This window comes from Dromiciops gliroides, chromosome 1 (genome assembly GCF_019393635.1).
Source record: "Dromiciops gliroides isolate mDroGli1 chromosome 1, mDroGli1.pri, whole genome shotgun sequence".
Classification (NCBI taxonomy): Eukaryota; Metazoa; Chordata; class Mammalia; order Microbiotheria; family Microbiotheriidae; genus Dromiciops; species Dromiciops gliroides.
The window spans coordinates 546,537,761-546,557,101 of NC_057861.1; the positions used below are offsets into that span (position 1 = coordinate 546,537,761).

The window sequence follows — 19,341 nt, forward strand, 5'->3', positions numbered from 1 at the left end:
TGTCCATGGCACCACTAAAATTTCCAACCACCTAGACTGGAAAACACCAGGCCAGTGTCAAGAATCACATTTGATTCTTTTCTCCTTCTTAATCCCCAATATCCCATAGATTGATTGCCAAATCTTATTGATTCTATCAACATTTTCTCCCATCTGTCTATTCATACTGACACCAACCTAGTCCAGACCTCTGGCATAGACTATTAGCCTTCAAATGCTTCTTTATTTAATTCATCCTTCATACATCTGTACCATCCTAATGCACAGATCTGACCAAGTCCCTTTGTAGTTTAAAATCCTTTAACTGCTCTCCATAAAATAAAGGAAAAAATATTTAACTCATTAGGCAGGCACTTAGAGCCCTTTGTAATTTGGCCCCAACCTACTTTTCCAGCCTCCTTTCATGCTGTTCCATTTCAATACTTTAGTATTCCAGACAAACTGGGCTTTTGCTTTTCCACACTCCCATCTTCCATTCTTCCATCTCTATGAATTCTTATAACCTGCCCCCTGGGCTGGAAATATACTCTCTCCTATCTCTACTTAATGAAATACTTCCTTTCATTCGGAGAGTCGGGTTGGATGCCTGGTCCTCCATACAATCTTCTCTAATCCTACACCCCCCTAGATGAAAGAGCTTGCACGCTCATGCTCACGCTAGCTCACTCTCCCCCCCCCCAAAAAAAAAATGTTATAGCATTTTGTACAAACATCTCTTTTACTATTATTCTAAATTGTCAAACATTTTGTATCCCACTTTTAATCACTGCATTTTGATCAAGTCTAAGTGCTTTCCACAAAACAGATTTTTATACGTATTTGATGAACTGGTATAATTCTATCACTGATTGCCAACTTCAAACATAACTTACTGTTCAATAAACTACTTATATAAAAGATGTATTTATAAAATATCTTATTTGGGTCTTCATGTCACTTTCTTTTTTTCTTTCTTTTTTTTTTTGCGGGGCAATGAGAGTTAAGTGACTTGCTCAGGGTTATACAGCTAGTAAGGAGCAAGTGTCTGAGGTCACATTTGAACTCAGGTCCTCCTGAATCCAGGGCCAGTGCTTTATCCAATGCAGTGCCACCTAGCTGCCCCCCACTTCATGTCACTTTCACAACTTTACTAGCTTTTTTTTTTCCGTTTGGCATTCTACTTCCCTTCTCTCCCTCCCCCACCCTCCATTACTTCTCTTCCTTCAAATTGAGTCCACATCTTTTTGCTGCCTTTCACTCTCAGGGAGAGTACACTATCATTGGGTTATTAGCCTTAGCGTACAGGGTGGTGCAGAACAATGTTACTGATGAAGCCTATGGTTTGATGTTTCCCACCCAGGGAGGTTATCATTCATCATAAGTGTTTCTTGAACATCAACATCATCCTAAAAAATGTACCAGACATACCATAATCCAACTTCAACACAGTTAGGCTGAGTAACAAATAAAATCAGTAAAAATTTATTGGAAACCTATGCTGTGTGTGGTCCTGTGCTAGGCAGTTTGGGTGATAGAAAGTAGTACAAAACAGTTCCTGCACTCAATTTTTTGGGGGGGGCAGGGCAATGAGGGTTAAGTGACTTGCCCAGGGTCACATAGCTATTGAGTGTCAAGTGTCTGAGGCCAGATTTGAACTCAGGTTCTCCTGAATCCAGGGCAGGTGCTTTATCCACTGCACCACCTAGCTGCCCCCTGCACTCAATTTATAAGCTACTTAGTTTTTGGCAAAGTTACTGAAATATTTTATTGTCATTCCTAAAAGTAGACCTATAGCATACATAATAACCTCAACAAATTCATTATGAAAATGAAATTACTATGCTTCAAAATCTCGCCGTTCTTTGCATTTGTCAGGATGCTTACGTTTTGGACAAAAACGTGTTGCAGTTCAGGATGGCTGCTTCCACATAGCTACAACAAAAATGTTTAAGGAAAAAACATTTATGGGATATCCCCCTCAGTAGGGAAGGAGAAAACAAAACTATTTATGAATAAAGGCAATGCTGCTACTCTCCAACTCTAGCTACTTAGAGCTCCTAGAAATAATAAAACTTAGCTGGCTGAAATTGTGTGTCTTTTATGCCTGTTTGTTGTTGTTCAGTTGTTTTCAATCATGTCTGATTCTTCATGACCTCATTTGAAATTTTCTTGGCAAAGGTACTGGAATGATTTTCCATTTCCTTCTCCACTTCATTTTACAGATGAGGAAACTAAGGGAAACAGGATGAAGTGACTTGCCCAGGGTCACACAGCTAGTAAGTGTCTGAGGCCTGATATGAATTCAGGAAGATGAGTCTTTCTGACTGCAGGCCCAGTACTCTATTCACAGAGCCACCTTGCTACCCAGTTTTATGCTCACCTCACAGGATTGTTGTGAGAATTGAGTAAGATAATAATTTGGTATGTGCTCCTATTTTCAAACTAACAAACCACTGGGTAAGCAACAATAACTAAATATCCCACAGAATGTTCACATGACTTCTGTTAACAGAAGAGATCTTTTAGTCTATCTTTAAAATGATCAGGAAAAAAGGATACAATCTGGGAATAAGTTCCCTGATTGAAGCAATCTTGAAAAACCAATTCAAGCAAGTTTCTTTGGCCGTATCATTTCCAATCTCTGGAGAAAAGTGATCTGTAATACCAAAGTGAATATCCATAAGAATTTTCCTTCCTAACTAAGGAACCCCTGTTCCTGCACACCCAAAACAGTGAAGCCTTTACCATAAAACATAGAACCAAGATACAAGAACCCTAGTCTTCTGGCTTCCTCTTCTCCTTCCTCCTTCAATGACGCAGAAGTGTTCTACACCCACAAATAACTAATTTCTGTGATGCAAACTAGAAATACACATCTTGAGAGGTTGAAATAGTTAAGAAATCTATAATGTATTTAACTGCTTAAAATAAAACCTCAACATGTGAAAGTATCACACTAGTGAGAAATGCCATGGCCTTGTGGAATTAAACCTGGAGAGGGAATTCTAACATTGATGCACTAATATTTTACTCACCTGGGGCCTCAGAAACATCACCACAAGACCACCACAGAAAGATTTCTTGGCCAGAGAACAAAGAAAGTAATGTGTAATTGTTTATCTTAAATTACCTTCCAAAACATAATAATACCCAGGTCCTTCTGAAACTAAACCAAAAGGGAGACATTTAATTAGCTTTGAGAGCAGCAAATTAATTTTTCAAGGGGATTTTTCTCCCATTGTTCCTAGTACTTAGTGGCAAAAGATTAGAATGATAAGTTTTAGACATATTAATAAGAAAAATTCACAGTGCATTGACAGCAGAGAACAATAGCTAATCACGGCTGCCTGAAATGAAAAGATATGATATTGAGCATCTTTCTAAATTGGACTCTTTTGATGGGCTTCATTCATATAACAGTAAGTATCACACTTGCCATATTCAAAAAGTAATGAAAACATCCCAGAAAAAGTACTTATTTCTCTCTAGAAAGAATAGACAAAGATGCTTGGGGGTATTTTTTGAAATCTTTGTGAACTGTCAGTATTGAATTGTTTGTTATTTCCCTTCATATAACTAAATTATGTAATTTCGAATCATGAGGCCTTGGATATCATCTAGACCAACCCTCATTTAACAGAAAGGACACTGAGGCTTCAAGATGTTGAATGCTTTGCTCAAGGTAACACAGAAGGTTTGTGGCAGAGCAAGGACAAGAATCCAAGTCTCCAGTCTCCTATTCTGGGGTTCTTTCCACTACATCACCCTCTGATTAATCCAATTTGAATACACTGGAAATTATACTACAGACATGTTGCGCTAAATCTAAAGATTAGATGTTAAGTGTATATCTGCAGTCAATCAATAATAAAATTTGACACTAAACTTGAAAATAGCCCACTAGACAATGTTAGGAAAAAACGGTTATTTTGTGTAAGATCAGAATTTTTTTTCAAGAGGGACAGATAATCACATTTCTTAAATTATATCCAGAAAAACCTCTGAGTAACAAAGAACAGAGATTTTTCCTCTCCTGTTCTAATTATCATGATGCTATGCTTGTTTTTCCACCGGGACACTGAGCTTATGTGGAAATATGGGGGGAAGAAAAATGTAATTCATTACATCTGCCAAATTCCACCCCCAATAGCTAAAGGTCTATTACATAACTGTGCTACAGGGTGTGAGGTCATCTTACTTAAAATTTGCCCTGACTGCCAAGTCAGTTAAGGATACTGCTAATACAAACACAGCAAAAATCTGTTTGGGGGAAAAATCAAATACATGAGCTCTAACAACTTATGGCATGACAACAAAAGGCCATTGAATTCTTGAACATTAGAAGTAAAATAACTTTATTGGAGTAAAAAGGATTTTTAAGCATATGTTTCATTAGAAGAGTCTAAACAAACTAACATCAATGTCATCAAACTTCATACTTTTCATGGACCAAAAAGATTCTGGTATCTTTCATAGCTCATGAGAATCATGCTATATTGGCATTCCTTGGAGGCAAAGAGCTGAGATATTAGATCGTCAGTCAAAATTTTATTGGAACACAAAGAATGAGTATAAATACTACCAAGATTCTTCTCATTACACTCAATTCCTTAAGGCACAACCAATTGCTTTCTTCATCACAGATAAAACTCATTCCCAAGATCACTGAGCTCAGGAATACTTGTGTAACATTTTTTACTTTCTCGATTTCAGTTCTTGGAACAAGTAAAAACACATACAAATGAAGTCTTTTTAACTAAGGAAAAAAAATTATAAAACATTCACACAACAAAAACAAACATTAAGTCCATACTAGCGTGGCACTGGCTAAGTGCTAGGGATACAAAGACAAAAAAACTCAAGTGATCTACCTGTCCTCAAAGAGACTACATTCTACTAAGTATAAGCCCAAATAAAATGAAAGATATGGTGCAACACACCAAATGTCAAGGAAAGAAATACTTGTTTGGGATAACATCCATTCTTGTCTTAAAACAGATTTTGTATGTTAATTAGAAATGTGTCTGCAACATAAAAGGTTATTGTTTACAAAATAAGTTTAATATGCTGAGAAAACTGGATGAAATTTGGAAGAAATTATATTTAACACAGCATCTTATACCATCTAATAATTAATAACTAGCATTTATATAGCATTCAAGAATTGCAAAGCACTTTTACATGTTATCTCATTTGATTTTCATGACAACCCCAAGAAGTAAGTGCTATTATTATTCTCATTTTATAAAGAAACTGAGTATGAGAGACATTAAGTGACTTATTCAGGGTCACACAGTTAATCAGTGTCTAAGGTGTCTCTGACTCCAACTCTAGCATTTTATCCATTATGCCAATTAGCTGCCTATGTGCTTAATAGATTTTAAAAGGATCTATGTCCTAAATATAAAAAGTCACTTCCTATAAAAGTCAGAGGAGAAAGGAAAGAGGGAATCCCACGACTAGAACTCGTAAGGTAGCGGGAGCAATTCTTAACCAAAAGAGAGACAAGAGTTAATCATTGGGGCAGCCAGGTGGCACAATGGATAGAGCACCGGCCCTGGAGTCAGGAGGACCTGAGTTCAAATCCAGCTTCAGACACTTAACACTTACTAGTTGTGGGACCTCAGGCAAGTCACTTAACCCCAATTGCCTCGCAAAAAAACAAAAACAAAAACCAACAAAAAAAAAGTTAATCATAAAAAGGAAAGACAGTCTCAATTGTGAAAATTTTAAAAGCTCTAGAATAAACAAAATTAATGTAAGTAGGATAAAGAGGAACTGTTAAGTGCTTAATAAATGTTTACTGAATGAATGAATGAAAGAAAGGAAGAAAGGAAGGAAGGAAGGAAGGAAGGAAGGAAGGAAGGAAGGAAGGAAGGAAGGAAGGAAGGAAGGAAGGAAGGAAGAAAGAAAGAAAGAAAGAAAGAAAGAAAGAAAGAAAGAAAGAAAGAAAGAAAGAAAGAAAGAAAGAAAGAAAGAAAGAAAGAAAGAAAGAAAGGTGCAGTGACTTCTTTATTCTTACATCTTGATAGAGGATCAAATTGGGAGATGATGAGATTTTGTAGGTGATAATAAATCGGCCTGGTAGTAATTCTTTTTCCCTTTATTTATCTTTGTTCTTGCTATTCTTGATTTCACTTAATTTGCAAACCCTAATACTCTTTCTTTGAAACTGTTAGCAGTCCAATATGGAGGAAATATGTTTTAATGAAAGAGCACTGGAGGAGTCAAGAATCCTCGCTTTGGAAATCTGGTGGTGCCATTGCAGACAAGTCATTTTGTCTCTTGGATTCTGTTTCTTCATTTGTCATTTGAGAGAGTTGAACTCAATTTCACAAACATTTGTTAAGCACCTATTTGGTTTCCAACATTTTATGATTTTATGCCTTCCCAGTCACTTCTGGCCCAATGAGGTTGGTAACACACACATTTCACATTTTGGCTTCATATTCCTGCCAATCCTGAATATTAAATGAGTTTTTACAGATTGCTGATTGTGCATTATTGTACTTACCAGATTGTTTTCAGATCTAATTTCCAAGATTAGAATGTTTGGCAAAAGATACAGTGGGGAATAGAACTCCCTGAAATAAGTAGTGTCTAGCTTTTCTGATAGCATTTTTACTCTCTTAGTTCATTAGCCTCTTGGCTGCAAGATTACTTCATGTTCAGATCAGTTTTCCAGTGTTTTCCTAGAAGAATAGGTATGTTATCTAATTGTTCTTTAAACTTTCTAGTATTCCACTCTTCATTCCATTGAACTCTTCCTTTTAACCAAAAAAAACCAGTTAATTGAAAACAGCTGACACAGTGACCTCATCTGACAACATATGTCACATTCTATCACCTACAAATGCCTATTTTTCTACTAAGTAGAGCAGGGGTTTTTAATCTGGGATTTATGAACTTAAAAAAAAATTGATAACTGTCACTATAATTGGTTTCTCTTGTAATGTACATATTTTATTTTATGCATTTAAGATAATTATTCTGAGAAGGGGTCCATAGACTTTATCTGATTTTTATGTCCTCCACATAACAGCTGTTATAGGGCTGCTGTGTTTCATCATCTGTTTTCCTGAACAAGATTGCTCGCTACAGTTAGTCAACTTTCAGATGCCTTTTAGTTTTTGTTTTAATTTTACATTATTTTAGTCAGGTTATTATTATTATTATTATTTAAATTCTGCTTGATTTACTTTGCATCAGTTCATACAGATTTTCCTATGGCTTCCAGAATTCCTTATAGTAAGTGTTTGTTATGGCATAATACCATTTCATTAGATTCATATATTACAATTTGCCCAGGCATATCCCCATCCATGAATTCTTACTTTGTTCCCAATGTTTTGCTATCACATTATACATATGCATACACACACACAGTATATACTTGCATATCTCCTTATCTACATACATGCATACATATATAGGATTTTCCTTTCTGCTTCTGACTTCCTTGAGGTATAAGATCAGTAGGGGAATTGTTTGGTCAAAAGGTGTATGAGTAGTTGAATAACTGTTCCCACAAAATTCCAAATTAGTTTTCAAAGTGGTTGGACCAATTTACAGTCTCATCACCATTGACTTTTATTATCTTTGCTACTTTCAAAGGTATGAAGTAGTAATACCTTAGCATTGTCATTTTAATTTCTTCTATTAGTGATTAGACCAATCTTTCATGTTTGTTGATACTTTGAATTTCTTCCTTTGAAAATTATTTATTCCTATCTTTTGACCACTTATACGTTGGTGAATAAATCCTGGTCTTAGGTCTGTGTCAATTTCTTTTATGTTTTGGACACCTGGCATTATCTTGTGCTGTAAGAAATGATGAGCAGGGGGGGAAGCTAGGTGTCACAGTGGATAAAGCACTGGCCCTGGATTCAGGAGTACCTAAGTTCAAATCCGGCCTCAGACATTTGACACTTACTTTGGGCAAGTCACTTAACCCCCATTGCCCCACAAAAAAGAAAAAACAAAAAAACAAACAAACAAAAAAAGAAGGGCTAGTCAGGCAGTAATAATGAAGGATAACCAATGGACAATGAATGCACTCCACTGGTATCTTTAAAAATGTCAAGAAAAATGGAGGAAGAGAATTTAGAAGATGTGAACAAGAGAGACAGAGAAGAATGATGAGCAAGTAGATTTCAGAATTGATTACATGAATTGTTGCTGAGTGAAATGAGCAGAACCAAGAGAACATTGTATACAGTATCAACAACATTGTGTGATGATCAACTGTGATAGATTTAGCTCTTCTCAGCAATACAATGATCCAAGATAATGCCAAAAGACTCATGATGGAAAATGCTCTCCACATCCAGAAAAAGAACTATGGAGTTTGAAGCACACTATTTTCACTTTTGCTGTTGTTGTTTCTTCTTTCTTGTGTTTTTTTTCTTTTGTTCTGATTCTTCTCTTACAACATGACTAATGTGGAAATATGTATTATAATGTATAACCTATATCAGATTGCTTGCTGACTTTGGGGAGGGGGGGGAGTGACGGTGGGAGAAAATTTTGTAACTCGAAATCTTACAAAAGTGAATGTTGAAAACTATATATAGGGGGCAGCTAGGTGGCATAGTGGATAAAGCTCCAGCCCTGGATTCAGGAGTACCTGAGTTCAAATCCAGCCTCAGACCCTTGACACTTACTAGCTGTGTGACCCTGGGCAAGTCACTTAACCCTCATTGCCCCACAAAAAAAGGAGAAAAAAGAAAAAGAAAACTATATATGTAATTAGAGATTTTTTTAATTTAAAAAAAATTTAAAAGAAACATGTTTAAAAAAAAGAAGGGCTAGTCAGGCAGTAATAATGAAGGATAACCAATTGACAATGAATGCACTCCATTGGTATCTTTGAAAATGCAAAGAAAAATGGAAGAAGAGAATTTAGGAGAAGATGTGGACAAGAGAGAGAGATATATTGGGATCTTCCATCTGCATTGATGGAGGAAACATCCATCTCAATAAAATCATAGCTTCATTTGAGTAAACAGGTAAGAACTGATAGCTTAGCAATACCTGTTGAGATAGTTAGAAAGAGATCTTCCTAAGAATTTACAATACATAAATATATTTACATATATATATAAAATCCACTATTATTAAACCTATTTAACTTATTATATATTAAATATATATTAAAATGTACATTAAAGCAAAAAAAAAGTTCGTAGGAATCAAGGATTTTAGAAATGTCAAGCAGAGACAAAATAAATTCGTATAAAATAAAATCTTTCTAAATCTAGTTCCATCTAACTCTCTTGTGTTCAAAAAACCTGAAGCAAATTCAAATTACTTTCCCTATTAACCTGACCCATTTAAAAATCTCTAGGGTTCTTATAAGATAGAATCTATTCAGAAATCTGTTAATGATGTGTTTTTCCGAACACATCAAAAAAAATGGAAAGAAGTATAAAAGATCTATACATTTTACATATAAAGCATATGGTTCAAGAGACTCACTGTACACCCCCAAATTAATGCAATCATGGAAGCAGTAGAATTACAAAGGTAGCAGAGTATCTATGAGATTACCTGATAAGACACTGCGGTTGTCTACACACATGGACAAGATTCGCTCGTACACTAATTTTCCTGTTGGGGGAGGGAGAAAATAACATGACATTAAGACATTATCCAACTAAGAAACAAACAATAAAAATAAAGTTTCCTTTCATTATTATCATCATCTGCCTGAATGTTTTCTTGTTATATCATGCTGCCACCTAGTGAGTTTAAAATTTAAAGTAAATTTTTTTTACTTTATCCCAGACAACATGGGACAAATAAAATAGCACACTGAGGATTTTTTTATGGGACACAGGTCAGGAAACATCATGGCTGAAAGGAGCTTTGGTACTGTTCATTTTCTCAATAGATATTCTATATTTTACTTGGAGATGGTAACTGCAAGAAGATAAAAGCGTATTAAAATGTGGGGTGTGGTGGGGGAGAGATAAACAGAAAAGCTAAGGAAATGTTTTTTTGTGTAGGAGTCACTCCAGTAGAATCCAGCCAAAATACACATGTGAGGATTAGAGGCAAAGAAAAAAAAATTCACTACTTTAAAAACAGGTTTTTAATAGTCTCCAAAAGATAAGAATGCCAGTAAGTTACTATAATCACATCATGACAATAAAACAAATTCAATAACTCCTTAACTAATGTATAACAAATAACTAATTAAAGTAGTTTTAGAATGATCTCATATACACCATAATATTTATAAACAGCACTTTTTGTGGTAGAAAAGAACTGGAAACAAAATAGATGCTAAGCAACTGGGGAATGGCTAAGCAAATTAAGAGTCATTAACATAATCAAATATGACTGAAATGATGAATATGAATACAGAGAACCATGAGAAGACATATAAACTGATACATAGTAAAGTAAGAACAACCAGAAAAACAATATTACACTACCACAGGAAAGAACACAATGGAAAGAATAACTATAAAATAATCAAAAATGAAAGTAGCAAAATCATAAAGAACAAGCATATAGTCATGGAAATATGAGAAGACACCTCCTCCTACCTCTTTTCAGAGGTTAGAGGTGGAATATTACATATATTTTCAGATTACTTCGATGTATTTATTTGTTTTGCTGACTTTTTTCTTATTTCTTATTTTTTCTTTAAATTTGTTGTTTTTGGTGTTACATGGGTGGGTTTCTGGGTCATTACATTAATAACTCTCAGTCTGCTTAGCCATTCCCCAGTGGATGGGCATCTATTTTGTTTCCAGTTCTTTTCCACCACAAAAAGTGCTGTTTATAAATATTTTGGTGTATATGAGATCTTTCTAAAACTATTTTAATTAGTTATTTGTTTTACAGTAGTTAAGGAGTCATTGAATATGTTTTATTGTCATGATGTGATTATAGTAACTTACTGGCATTCTTATCTTTCGGGGACAATTAAAAACCAATTTTTACAGTAGTGAGATTTTTTTTCCTTTGCCTCTAATCTTCACATGTATATTTTGGCTGGGTTCTGGGGGAGGCAATGTAAAAAACAAAAAATATCAATACAAATTTAGTTTTAAAAATGTGAGCTCATTGGGAGCAGGGAACATTTTGTTTATCTACATGCAGCTCCAGAACTTAGCATAGGCTTGGTAAATAGTAAACTCTAAATAAATGCTTTTATCACTCATTCATTAATTATAGTTTGTGTGGGATAGATTAATTCCTTTCAATTCCTGGCAGCTACACCCCCAGGCAAACAAATTACCAGAGATTCAGAGCAGGAAAAAATCTAAGAAGTTATCATAAGCAACCAGTTTAATTTACAAGCAAGAAAACTGAGGCCCAGATAGATTAAAGAAGTGGCCTAGATTACAAAGGTAGTAAATATAGGGTGAACCAAAAGTCATGAAGGAGTTTCAATATTTAATAACTCCTTTTTTTGTTTTTAATTTATAATATCATAGCATCATATACAGCATATATGGGAAATGAATTTAAATTAAATGTGAAAAATCAAATCTTATAAATGGCAAAAAATAAAAAATGTAATTTTCAAAAAGTTATTAAAACATCGTGACTTTTGGCCCATTTTGTAGAAACCAGGATTCAAACCTGTGTTCTCAGACTCCAAGGCTGGTATTATTCTTTCTGGTGTACCACGTCATTTCCTTATAGATTCCAGATGTGAGACCTTTATCTAATATGTTTCAGCAAATATTTTTCTCAATCTTTTAATTTTATTTTTTAATTCAATTTTATTTTACTTTCATTTCTGAATTCTCTCCCTTCTATCTCCTCTACCTACTGAGATAGCAAGAAAAACAAAACTAGTTATGGATATGTATAGTCAAGCAAAACAAATTCCCAAATGAGCCATGTGGATGGAAGGGAGGAAGGGAAGGAAGGAAGGAAGGCGGGGGGAGGAAAAAGAAAATGCTTTGATCTACACTCTGAGTCCATCAGTTCTTTATCTGGAAGTAGATATTATGTTTCATCATGAATCCTTTGGAATTGTGGTTGGTCACTGTGTTCATCAGAGTTCCTAAAGTCTTTCAAAGTTGTTTATCTTTATCATATTGTTGTTATTATTGCATAAATCTTTCTCCCAGTTCTGTTTCCTTTACTTTGCATCGAGTCGTAGAAGTCTTCCCAGGTTTTTCTGAAACCATCCCCTTCATCATTTCTAACAGCACAACAGTATTCTATCACATTCATATGCCATAACTTATTCAGCCATTCCCTGATTGATGAACATCTTCTTAACATACAGATTAAAAATAGAAACAAAGTAGGGAAAAGATTTTTACAATTAAATTTTCCATAAGGATTTGACACAAATTTATAAGAACCAATCTCAAAAAGAAAAAAATAGTCAACAAATATGAACAGGTAGTTTTCAAAAGAAGAAACACAAATTATCAACAACCACACGAAGAATTCACATTCTCTAAAACTCAGAGAAATGCACATTGAAACAACTCAGATACTACCTTCCAGACCTCAAACTGGAAAAGTTGGTAGAAGTCTATGCCAATATAGCTATAGAAAATCAGGGATGCTAGCTAGTCACTACTGGTTGAACTGGTTGGGTTTTGGGGTTTGGGAGGGGAATTTAATATGGAATAATGAAATTTGGAATACAATCAGAGCTACATAGAAAATTAATGACGGGGAAAATTATTCAAAAGGAAATATTCCTAGCAGTACTATTCATAATAACAAAAAATTCTGAATGAATGAATGAATGAAAAATAATGTAAATAAACTATGTGCCCAACAATTGGGATAGGGCTGAAGAGATTACTGGTATATGAGTGTGATAAAATGTTACTATATTACAAGAAGTTATGACTATAAAAAACACAAAGAAATATAGTAAGATTCACATGAAGTGATGGAGTGAAAAAAATTTTTAAATACACATTAAGATAATGAAAAGACAACAAAACTCCAATAAATCCATAGAAAGAAGTTCAAAGGAATCATGGAAAACACACAGAATGACTATTTCAAACCTGTTAAATTTCATGTATAGATTTAAAAGTAATCTACAAACAATAATCATATACATGTACAATAATTTACAATCACTTTTTTCTTTTTTTCCATTTTCCATTTTCTCATTCACACATATGTATCTGAATATGTGTATTTGCTGAAGGAAAAGAATGTATCAATTAGAAGAAAAGAGACTAATCTCTTGTTTCAGCAATACATCCATTACATCAGGCTTTGAATTACAAGTCATGAAATAGTTGTTCTAAAACTCACTACTGGGGATCATTTTAACAGATTTTAAAAACTAAACTCCAAATAAATTTGATATTTTTTTCATATCTGTATAGAATAATCCTATGTAAGGCACTGAGTAACAATAATAATAGCATCTACATAAACCTTTAAGGTTTGCAAAGTGCTTGATAAGCATTTTAGCTTCATGGCAATTCTGGGAGGTAGATGCTATTATGGTCCCCATTTCACAGTGGATGAGGAAACAGAGGCAGATAGAGTTTAAGTGACAGGCCCTGGGCCACAGAGCTGGTGAGAGTCTGAAGCAAAATTTAGACTCCAGTCTTCTTGACTCCAAGTCTTGTGCTCTATCCATTGTACCACCTAATTAATTGCCTATTAAATAGCAGGTATTGGATAGAATAAGTGGGTAGTATTGTCATTTGTGCTATATTCATCTACCCGTTAGCAATTAATTAACATTTCTCTAATTATTTAGGCTATCTTTATTATTGTTAAGAGTGTTTTGCAGTTGTAGTCAAATAACTCCTGGGTGATCTATGGATAAGGTAAAAGTTCACAACCAAACAAGGAACAAAGAGAATCACAGAGATAAAATAGACAATTTTGATTACATAAAATTTAATTTTTTTTTGCACAAAGTCAATGCAGCTAAGAAAAGAAAGGGAAGTTAACCAGAAAAAAGTCACTGGCCAGACATGGTGATGTATGCTGGTAATCTCATCTATTGGAGAGGCTAAAACTAGCAGATCTGACATTCTAAGCTGCAGTATTTAATCATCATACTCCACACCCCCCATCCCATTTTTCTTTTCTTTTCTTCATGTTTATGTAAACAATTAATCAAGTGACACTTATGTAATATGAAATGTCTATCATGTGCCAGGCCCCAAATGAAGCTCTCTACTCTCTAAAAATTAAGTTTCCAGAAGGTAAAGGTAAAAGATGTGGCCAAGGAGAATAATCTAGAAAAAGAGGGCTCTAAATGAAATGCAAAAAGGAAGAGGCAACAGAAATGAGATCTTTTTGAGCAAACTACTTTAAAAATATTTACAGCTGTTTCTGCGGTGTTTCTATTTAAAAGGTGTAGTGTAGACCTAAAAGTGAAATCAGACAATGAATTGTAATGTATTAAAACTCTATTAAAAATAGTGTGCTTGGGGGCAGCTAGGTGGCACAGTGGATAAAGCATCGGTCCTGGATTCAGGAGGACCTGAGTTCAAATCCGGCCTCAGACACTTGACATGTACTAGCTATGTGACTCTGGGCAAGTCACTTAACCCTCACTGACCCGCAAAAATAAAAAATAAAATGTGCTTTTTTGAGGGTGAAAAACAGTACAGACAGATTATCACTGACCAGTGATTTATTTAAACAATTTAAATTTCTCTGATGAGATTCAAATCCACTTCACCTATAATATGATAAAAAACATTTGCTAGGTCTTTGCAGCACTTACCAAATGTATCAAGTATATCAGTGATGAGGACAAATTTGCTTGGGTAGAACTGGATTACTGACGTGTCAGAAAGAAGTTTAGAACACTAGGAAAGCAAAAAGAATGACATATTCATTATAAGAGCCTGACTTGGAATTCTTCAGTATTGGAAAACATCACAACCATTTAGGCCAGGGATGCCAACAATGTCCAACACAGCTTCAAAATGAATGAAAACACATACATTTGTCATGAAACAAGAACTCTGCTGAGCCACGAGGATGCAAATAGAAAAACAGGGCAGTCCCTACTCTCAAGGAGCTCATACTCTTGGAGAGAGGACACATATAGGAGAGGATGATTCATCCACAGGATCAGAGAGTTGCGGTGCAGATGGCAAGCCCCAGGAGTCGAGAGGATATTGAAGCATTAGCTCCACAGGACAAGGAAGCTGGAGAGTGAAAGGAAGGAGTGGGTCTAAGGGGCAGAGTGGAATGAGGGTTCCTGCCTCCAGCAGGGGTGGGGATGGAATGGAGAGAGTCAATGTCTAACCAAGAAGGGTAAAGTTTAAAAAAAATTCCAGGGAGATTGAGGAGGAGACCTTTAAGCCTTGGAGTGATAAAAAGTCAAGCACTGCTCACAGGTTCTGGGGAGGGGAAAGGCAGACCCGCTTGTTGCCAGCTCCAGATGAAGCCCTGAAAGTTGCCCCAGATGGGCTCTAGGGCAATAGAAAAGAGCACAAGCGGCATGATGAGTTATAAAGAATACTAGATTGGGAGTAGTCAGGAGACCTGAGTTCTACCACTAACTCCAGTATGTCCATAAAACACACTTAGCCTTTAGAAGCCTCAATTTCTTCATCAATAAAATAAGGATATTAGATTTTCTAACAGTCCTTTCTAAAATCCAAGTTCAATGTTTAAGGCATTTATTTTAACAGAGAATAAATAGTAATCACACAACATAGAATAATAGATGTAAAGCACATCCACAACACTGGCTGAAAGGATTCTAGTACTATCCCTTCAGGACTATTGGGTATATGTTAACTCCCTTTTACAAGAGAATTACAGGGATACCCTAGAACAGTGGGGTCAAATTAACATTATATATGTTTTATTGAGGGTTGTTTTTTTGCGAAACATTTCACAATTACATTTTAATATGGTTCAGACTTAACTCAAGAGTTCTTCTGGACACAAGTTTGACATCTCTGCCCTAGAGAAATATTTTCCAAGTCAGGGTTAGGAGATCCAGAAGCATATAGAGAAACTGAGAGGAAGGGAACCCCAAAGAGAGATAAATTTCACATTTCCAAAATTCCATTTAGTGACAGTAGTATCTGATGGATGAAGTGAATCAGGCTTTTGGGGTGTTTGTATGAATGATCCATGAACAGGAGAGTTAAGTGATGAGTTCTTAGGGAATCATGAGATTTGAAACATTTGGAAACACTCTCCTAGAGACATTATCCCTTTGGGGCAGATTACCAAATTGATCTGGCAGAAACCTATAGAGAGAGAACATTAAAAACTCCAAAAGAGTCTTAAATCCCAAAAGAAGGCAGTATGAAATCACCGTGCTCACATGCCTAACTAGAGATACAGTCTGTTCCAAGTACAAAATTTCTGTCACATACGCTCACTATCTCTACCACTATGATTTGACCTACAGAAATTCTGATTTATATTTCTCCAAAGAAATCATGTGTTAAGTCCTTGGGGCTCTTTCCACCAACATCTTCCTACTACTTCCCTGAAAGACTTGACTTCCTTCTAAATCAGGGAGTCTAAACCACTAGGATTTCTCAGAGTCCATGGATAGATTTCAATGGGCCTATGAACTTGGAAAGAAAAAAAATTAAATTTTTATTCTAATATAATTGGATTTCTTTGTAATTCTTAATAACTTATTTTATGTATGTAAAAGCTTTATTATGAGAAGCTGTACCAGACTGCCAAAGGGGAGCATGTCACCAAAAATGGTTAAGAGAATACTTATAGGGAGGCAGCTAGGTGGTGCAGTGGATAAAGTACCGGCCCTGGATTCAGAAGGACCTGAGTTCAAATCCAGCCTCAGACACTTGACGCTAGCTGTGTGACCCTGGGCAAGTCACTTAACCCTCACTGTCCCGCCCCCCCCCCCCAAAAAAAACACATAAACAGATCCACTGAAAACTTCAAAGAGATACATATGTCTGGAAAACAGCATGACAATCATTAACTGATATCATATGCACTTTGTTTTGAATTTCACAAAAACTGCCTAACCTGTCCTAAAAATTTTTTCTTCAGTAGTACCCATCTTAAGATAAACGAAATAATAAATCTGTTTTGTAAAGCCTTCTTAATTTAATTTGGATTTTCAATACTATTACTATTGTGTCAAGATAATGGAATGTGATAAGTGAGATTTAGCAGATACTCAGGAACCCACCTGGAGATTCAATTAAACTGATTGAATTGGATAAGGAGACTGATTGCTGACTGGATTACTGGTTGACTTGACTGAATTACTGGCTGACTTCTAGTTAACTAGATTCTAAGCACATCTGGCTGGTACTTAAGAGTACTTAAGAAAGCATGGTTCTCAGAAGCTAACAACTTTGAACTTTGACCACCTTCCGGCCCAGTCAACCAATCAGCTTGAAGAACCTCCCATTTCTGGGAGGGGACAGGAAGGAGGGAGCAGAGACTGTACAGGAAACTCTCTCTCTTTGGACTGTGAGACGTCACCGTGGCGGCAGAGAACTTCAGAAGTGGGAGATTAGGAAGGCTAGGACTGCCAGGTTATAGGAAATCTGTTCTCAATCTTTCTCTTTCTTTTACTATCTTTCAATAAACCCTTAAAAAACCTAAACTTGTTTATCAGTGATTTTAGTCAGTTTCCCCCCAAAACTGGGGGAATAGATTAGAACCTAAATTTATAAATTTAAATTACTACACACTATGCAGATACTGCCCAGAATATGCCATTATGGGGGCACACTCCATTTCCTGTTAGCTGGACTTTCATTTTTACTATCATCTTTATAAATGTTCCAACTTTAAAAGTTTTTCCAAGAGCATTCATGGCTAGCAAAACCAACCCTGTCTCTCTTTTCTGGAAACTCTTTACACTTCAACAACTTGCCCACTCTAAAACATGGCATCCACATCATTCTGCTATAATCCTTTTAAAGGGCCACTTGGGAATTAATTATTACACTTTGGTAGCAGTAACATGAAAATAACTTTGGGGGGGGCAGGGCAATGAGGGTTAAGTGACTTTCCCAGGGTCACACAACTAGTAAGTGTCAAGTGTCTGAAGCCGGATTTGAACTCAGGTCCTCCTGAATTCAGGGCTGGTGCTTTATCCACTGCACCACCTAGCTGCTCCATGAAAATAACTTCAACTGCAGATTTAAAATTAAACACAGATGAAACTTCTCCAACATCTATACTCAAGTACTTCCCTTCCAAACTAATATCCAAGACTATAATTAAGGCTAACAGGAACTAGACCCTTGATGATAAAAATTCTCCTATCAAACCCATTCAGTAATAAACATCATGCTCCTAAGCTTAGGTTTGTGTCTGAACTTCATACTGGGGGTTTTTGTGTGAAAGGCAACATGTCATATATAGGAGGAGAAGGATATATAGTAGAATCAGAGAGAGGTCAAAAGATGAATTACCTGCATGACCTTGGTAAGTCACCTAACCTTTCTGTGTTTTACTTTCCTCACTTATAAAATGAGCAGAATAGGACTAAATGTCCTCCAAAACCCATTCTGATTTTAAGGTGCCGTGAAAGTTTTTATTTATCTGATATTTTAAAAAATCTATTCCAATCTGACCTCAGACCCTTGACACTTACTAGCCGTGTGACCCTGGGCAAGTCACTTAACCCCAATTGCCTCACCAAACAAACAAAAAATCTATTCCAAAAGATTTTTTTAAATTCCCGATACCTACATAATGCCTTGCACACAGTAAATACACAATAAAATATTTCTTAACTTAATTAATTGCTAACACACCACCATTAGAACATTTGCTTTTATTCCACTGACATGGCAATCCTACAAGTTTCTGTTGTTCTTAAAAAGAGCCCTGAGGGAAAATTGAAATAATTTTTTAAAATTCTAAGGTTAGTTCTTTCTTTTCTTTACTTTCTCTATCAATTATGCACTACCTAGCTGCCCCCACAATTTCCTTTTTTTTGGGGGTGGGTGGGACAATGAGGGTTAAGTGACTTGCCCAGGGTCACACAGCTAGTAAGTGTCAAGTGTCTGAATCCGAATTTGAATTCAGGTCCTCCTGAATCCAGGGCTGGTGCTTTATCCACTGCGCCACCTAGCTGCCCCCTGTGTCTAGTTATTTACATGCTATCTCACTCATTAGAATGTAAACTCCTTGAGTACAGGGAATGTTTTTGTCTTTATTTATATTCCCAATGTTTAGCACAGTGCCTGACTCATAGTAAGTGCTTAAAAAATTCCTATTAACTTGATGAAAATGGCCTAAAGGTGGAGTGGTAAAAAAATGAATGACCCCGGGGGCAGCTAGGTGGCGCAGTGGATAGATAAAGCACCGGCCCTGGATTCAGGAGTACCTGAGTTCAAATCCGGCCTCAGACACTTGACACTTACTAGCTGTGTGACCCTGGGCAAGTCACTTAACCTCCATAGCCCCACCAAAAAAAAA

The 19,341-nt window shown here is 35.8% G+C and overlaps 1 protein-coding gene across 1 annotated transcript in view; it reads right to left on the reverse strand.

Moving 5' to 3' along the window:
- The window catches only part of VPS35L (VPS35 endosomal protein sorting factor like), a 121,451-nt gene that overhangs the window by 75,841 nt on the left and 26,269 nt on the right, over positions 1 to 19,341 (reverse strand). Inside the window, exons 8-11 of the mRNA XM_043975875.1 lie at positions 14,675 to 14,759; positions 9,529 to 9,588; positions 2,539 to 2,635; positions 1,864 to 1,911 (exon numbers count right to left, since the gene is read on the reverse strand). Of these exons, the coding sequence (XP_043831810.1) occupies positions 1,864 to 1,911; positions 2,539 to 2,635; positions 9,529 to 9,588; positions 14,675 to 14,759 (290 nt within the window). The remainder of the gene's footprint in view (positions 1 to 1,863; positions 1,912 to 2,538; positions 2,636 to 9,528; positions 9,589 to 14,674; positions 14,760 to 19,341) is intronic.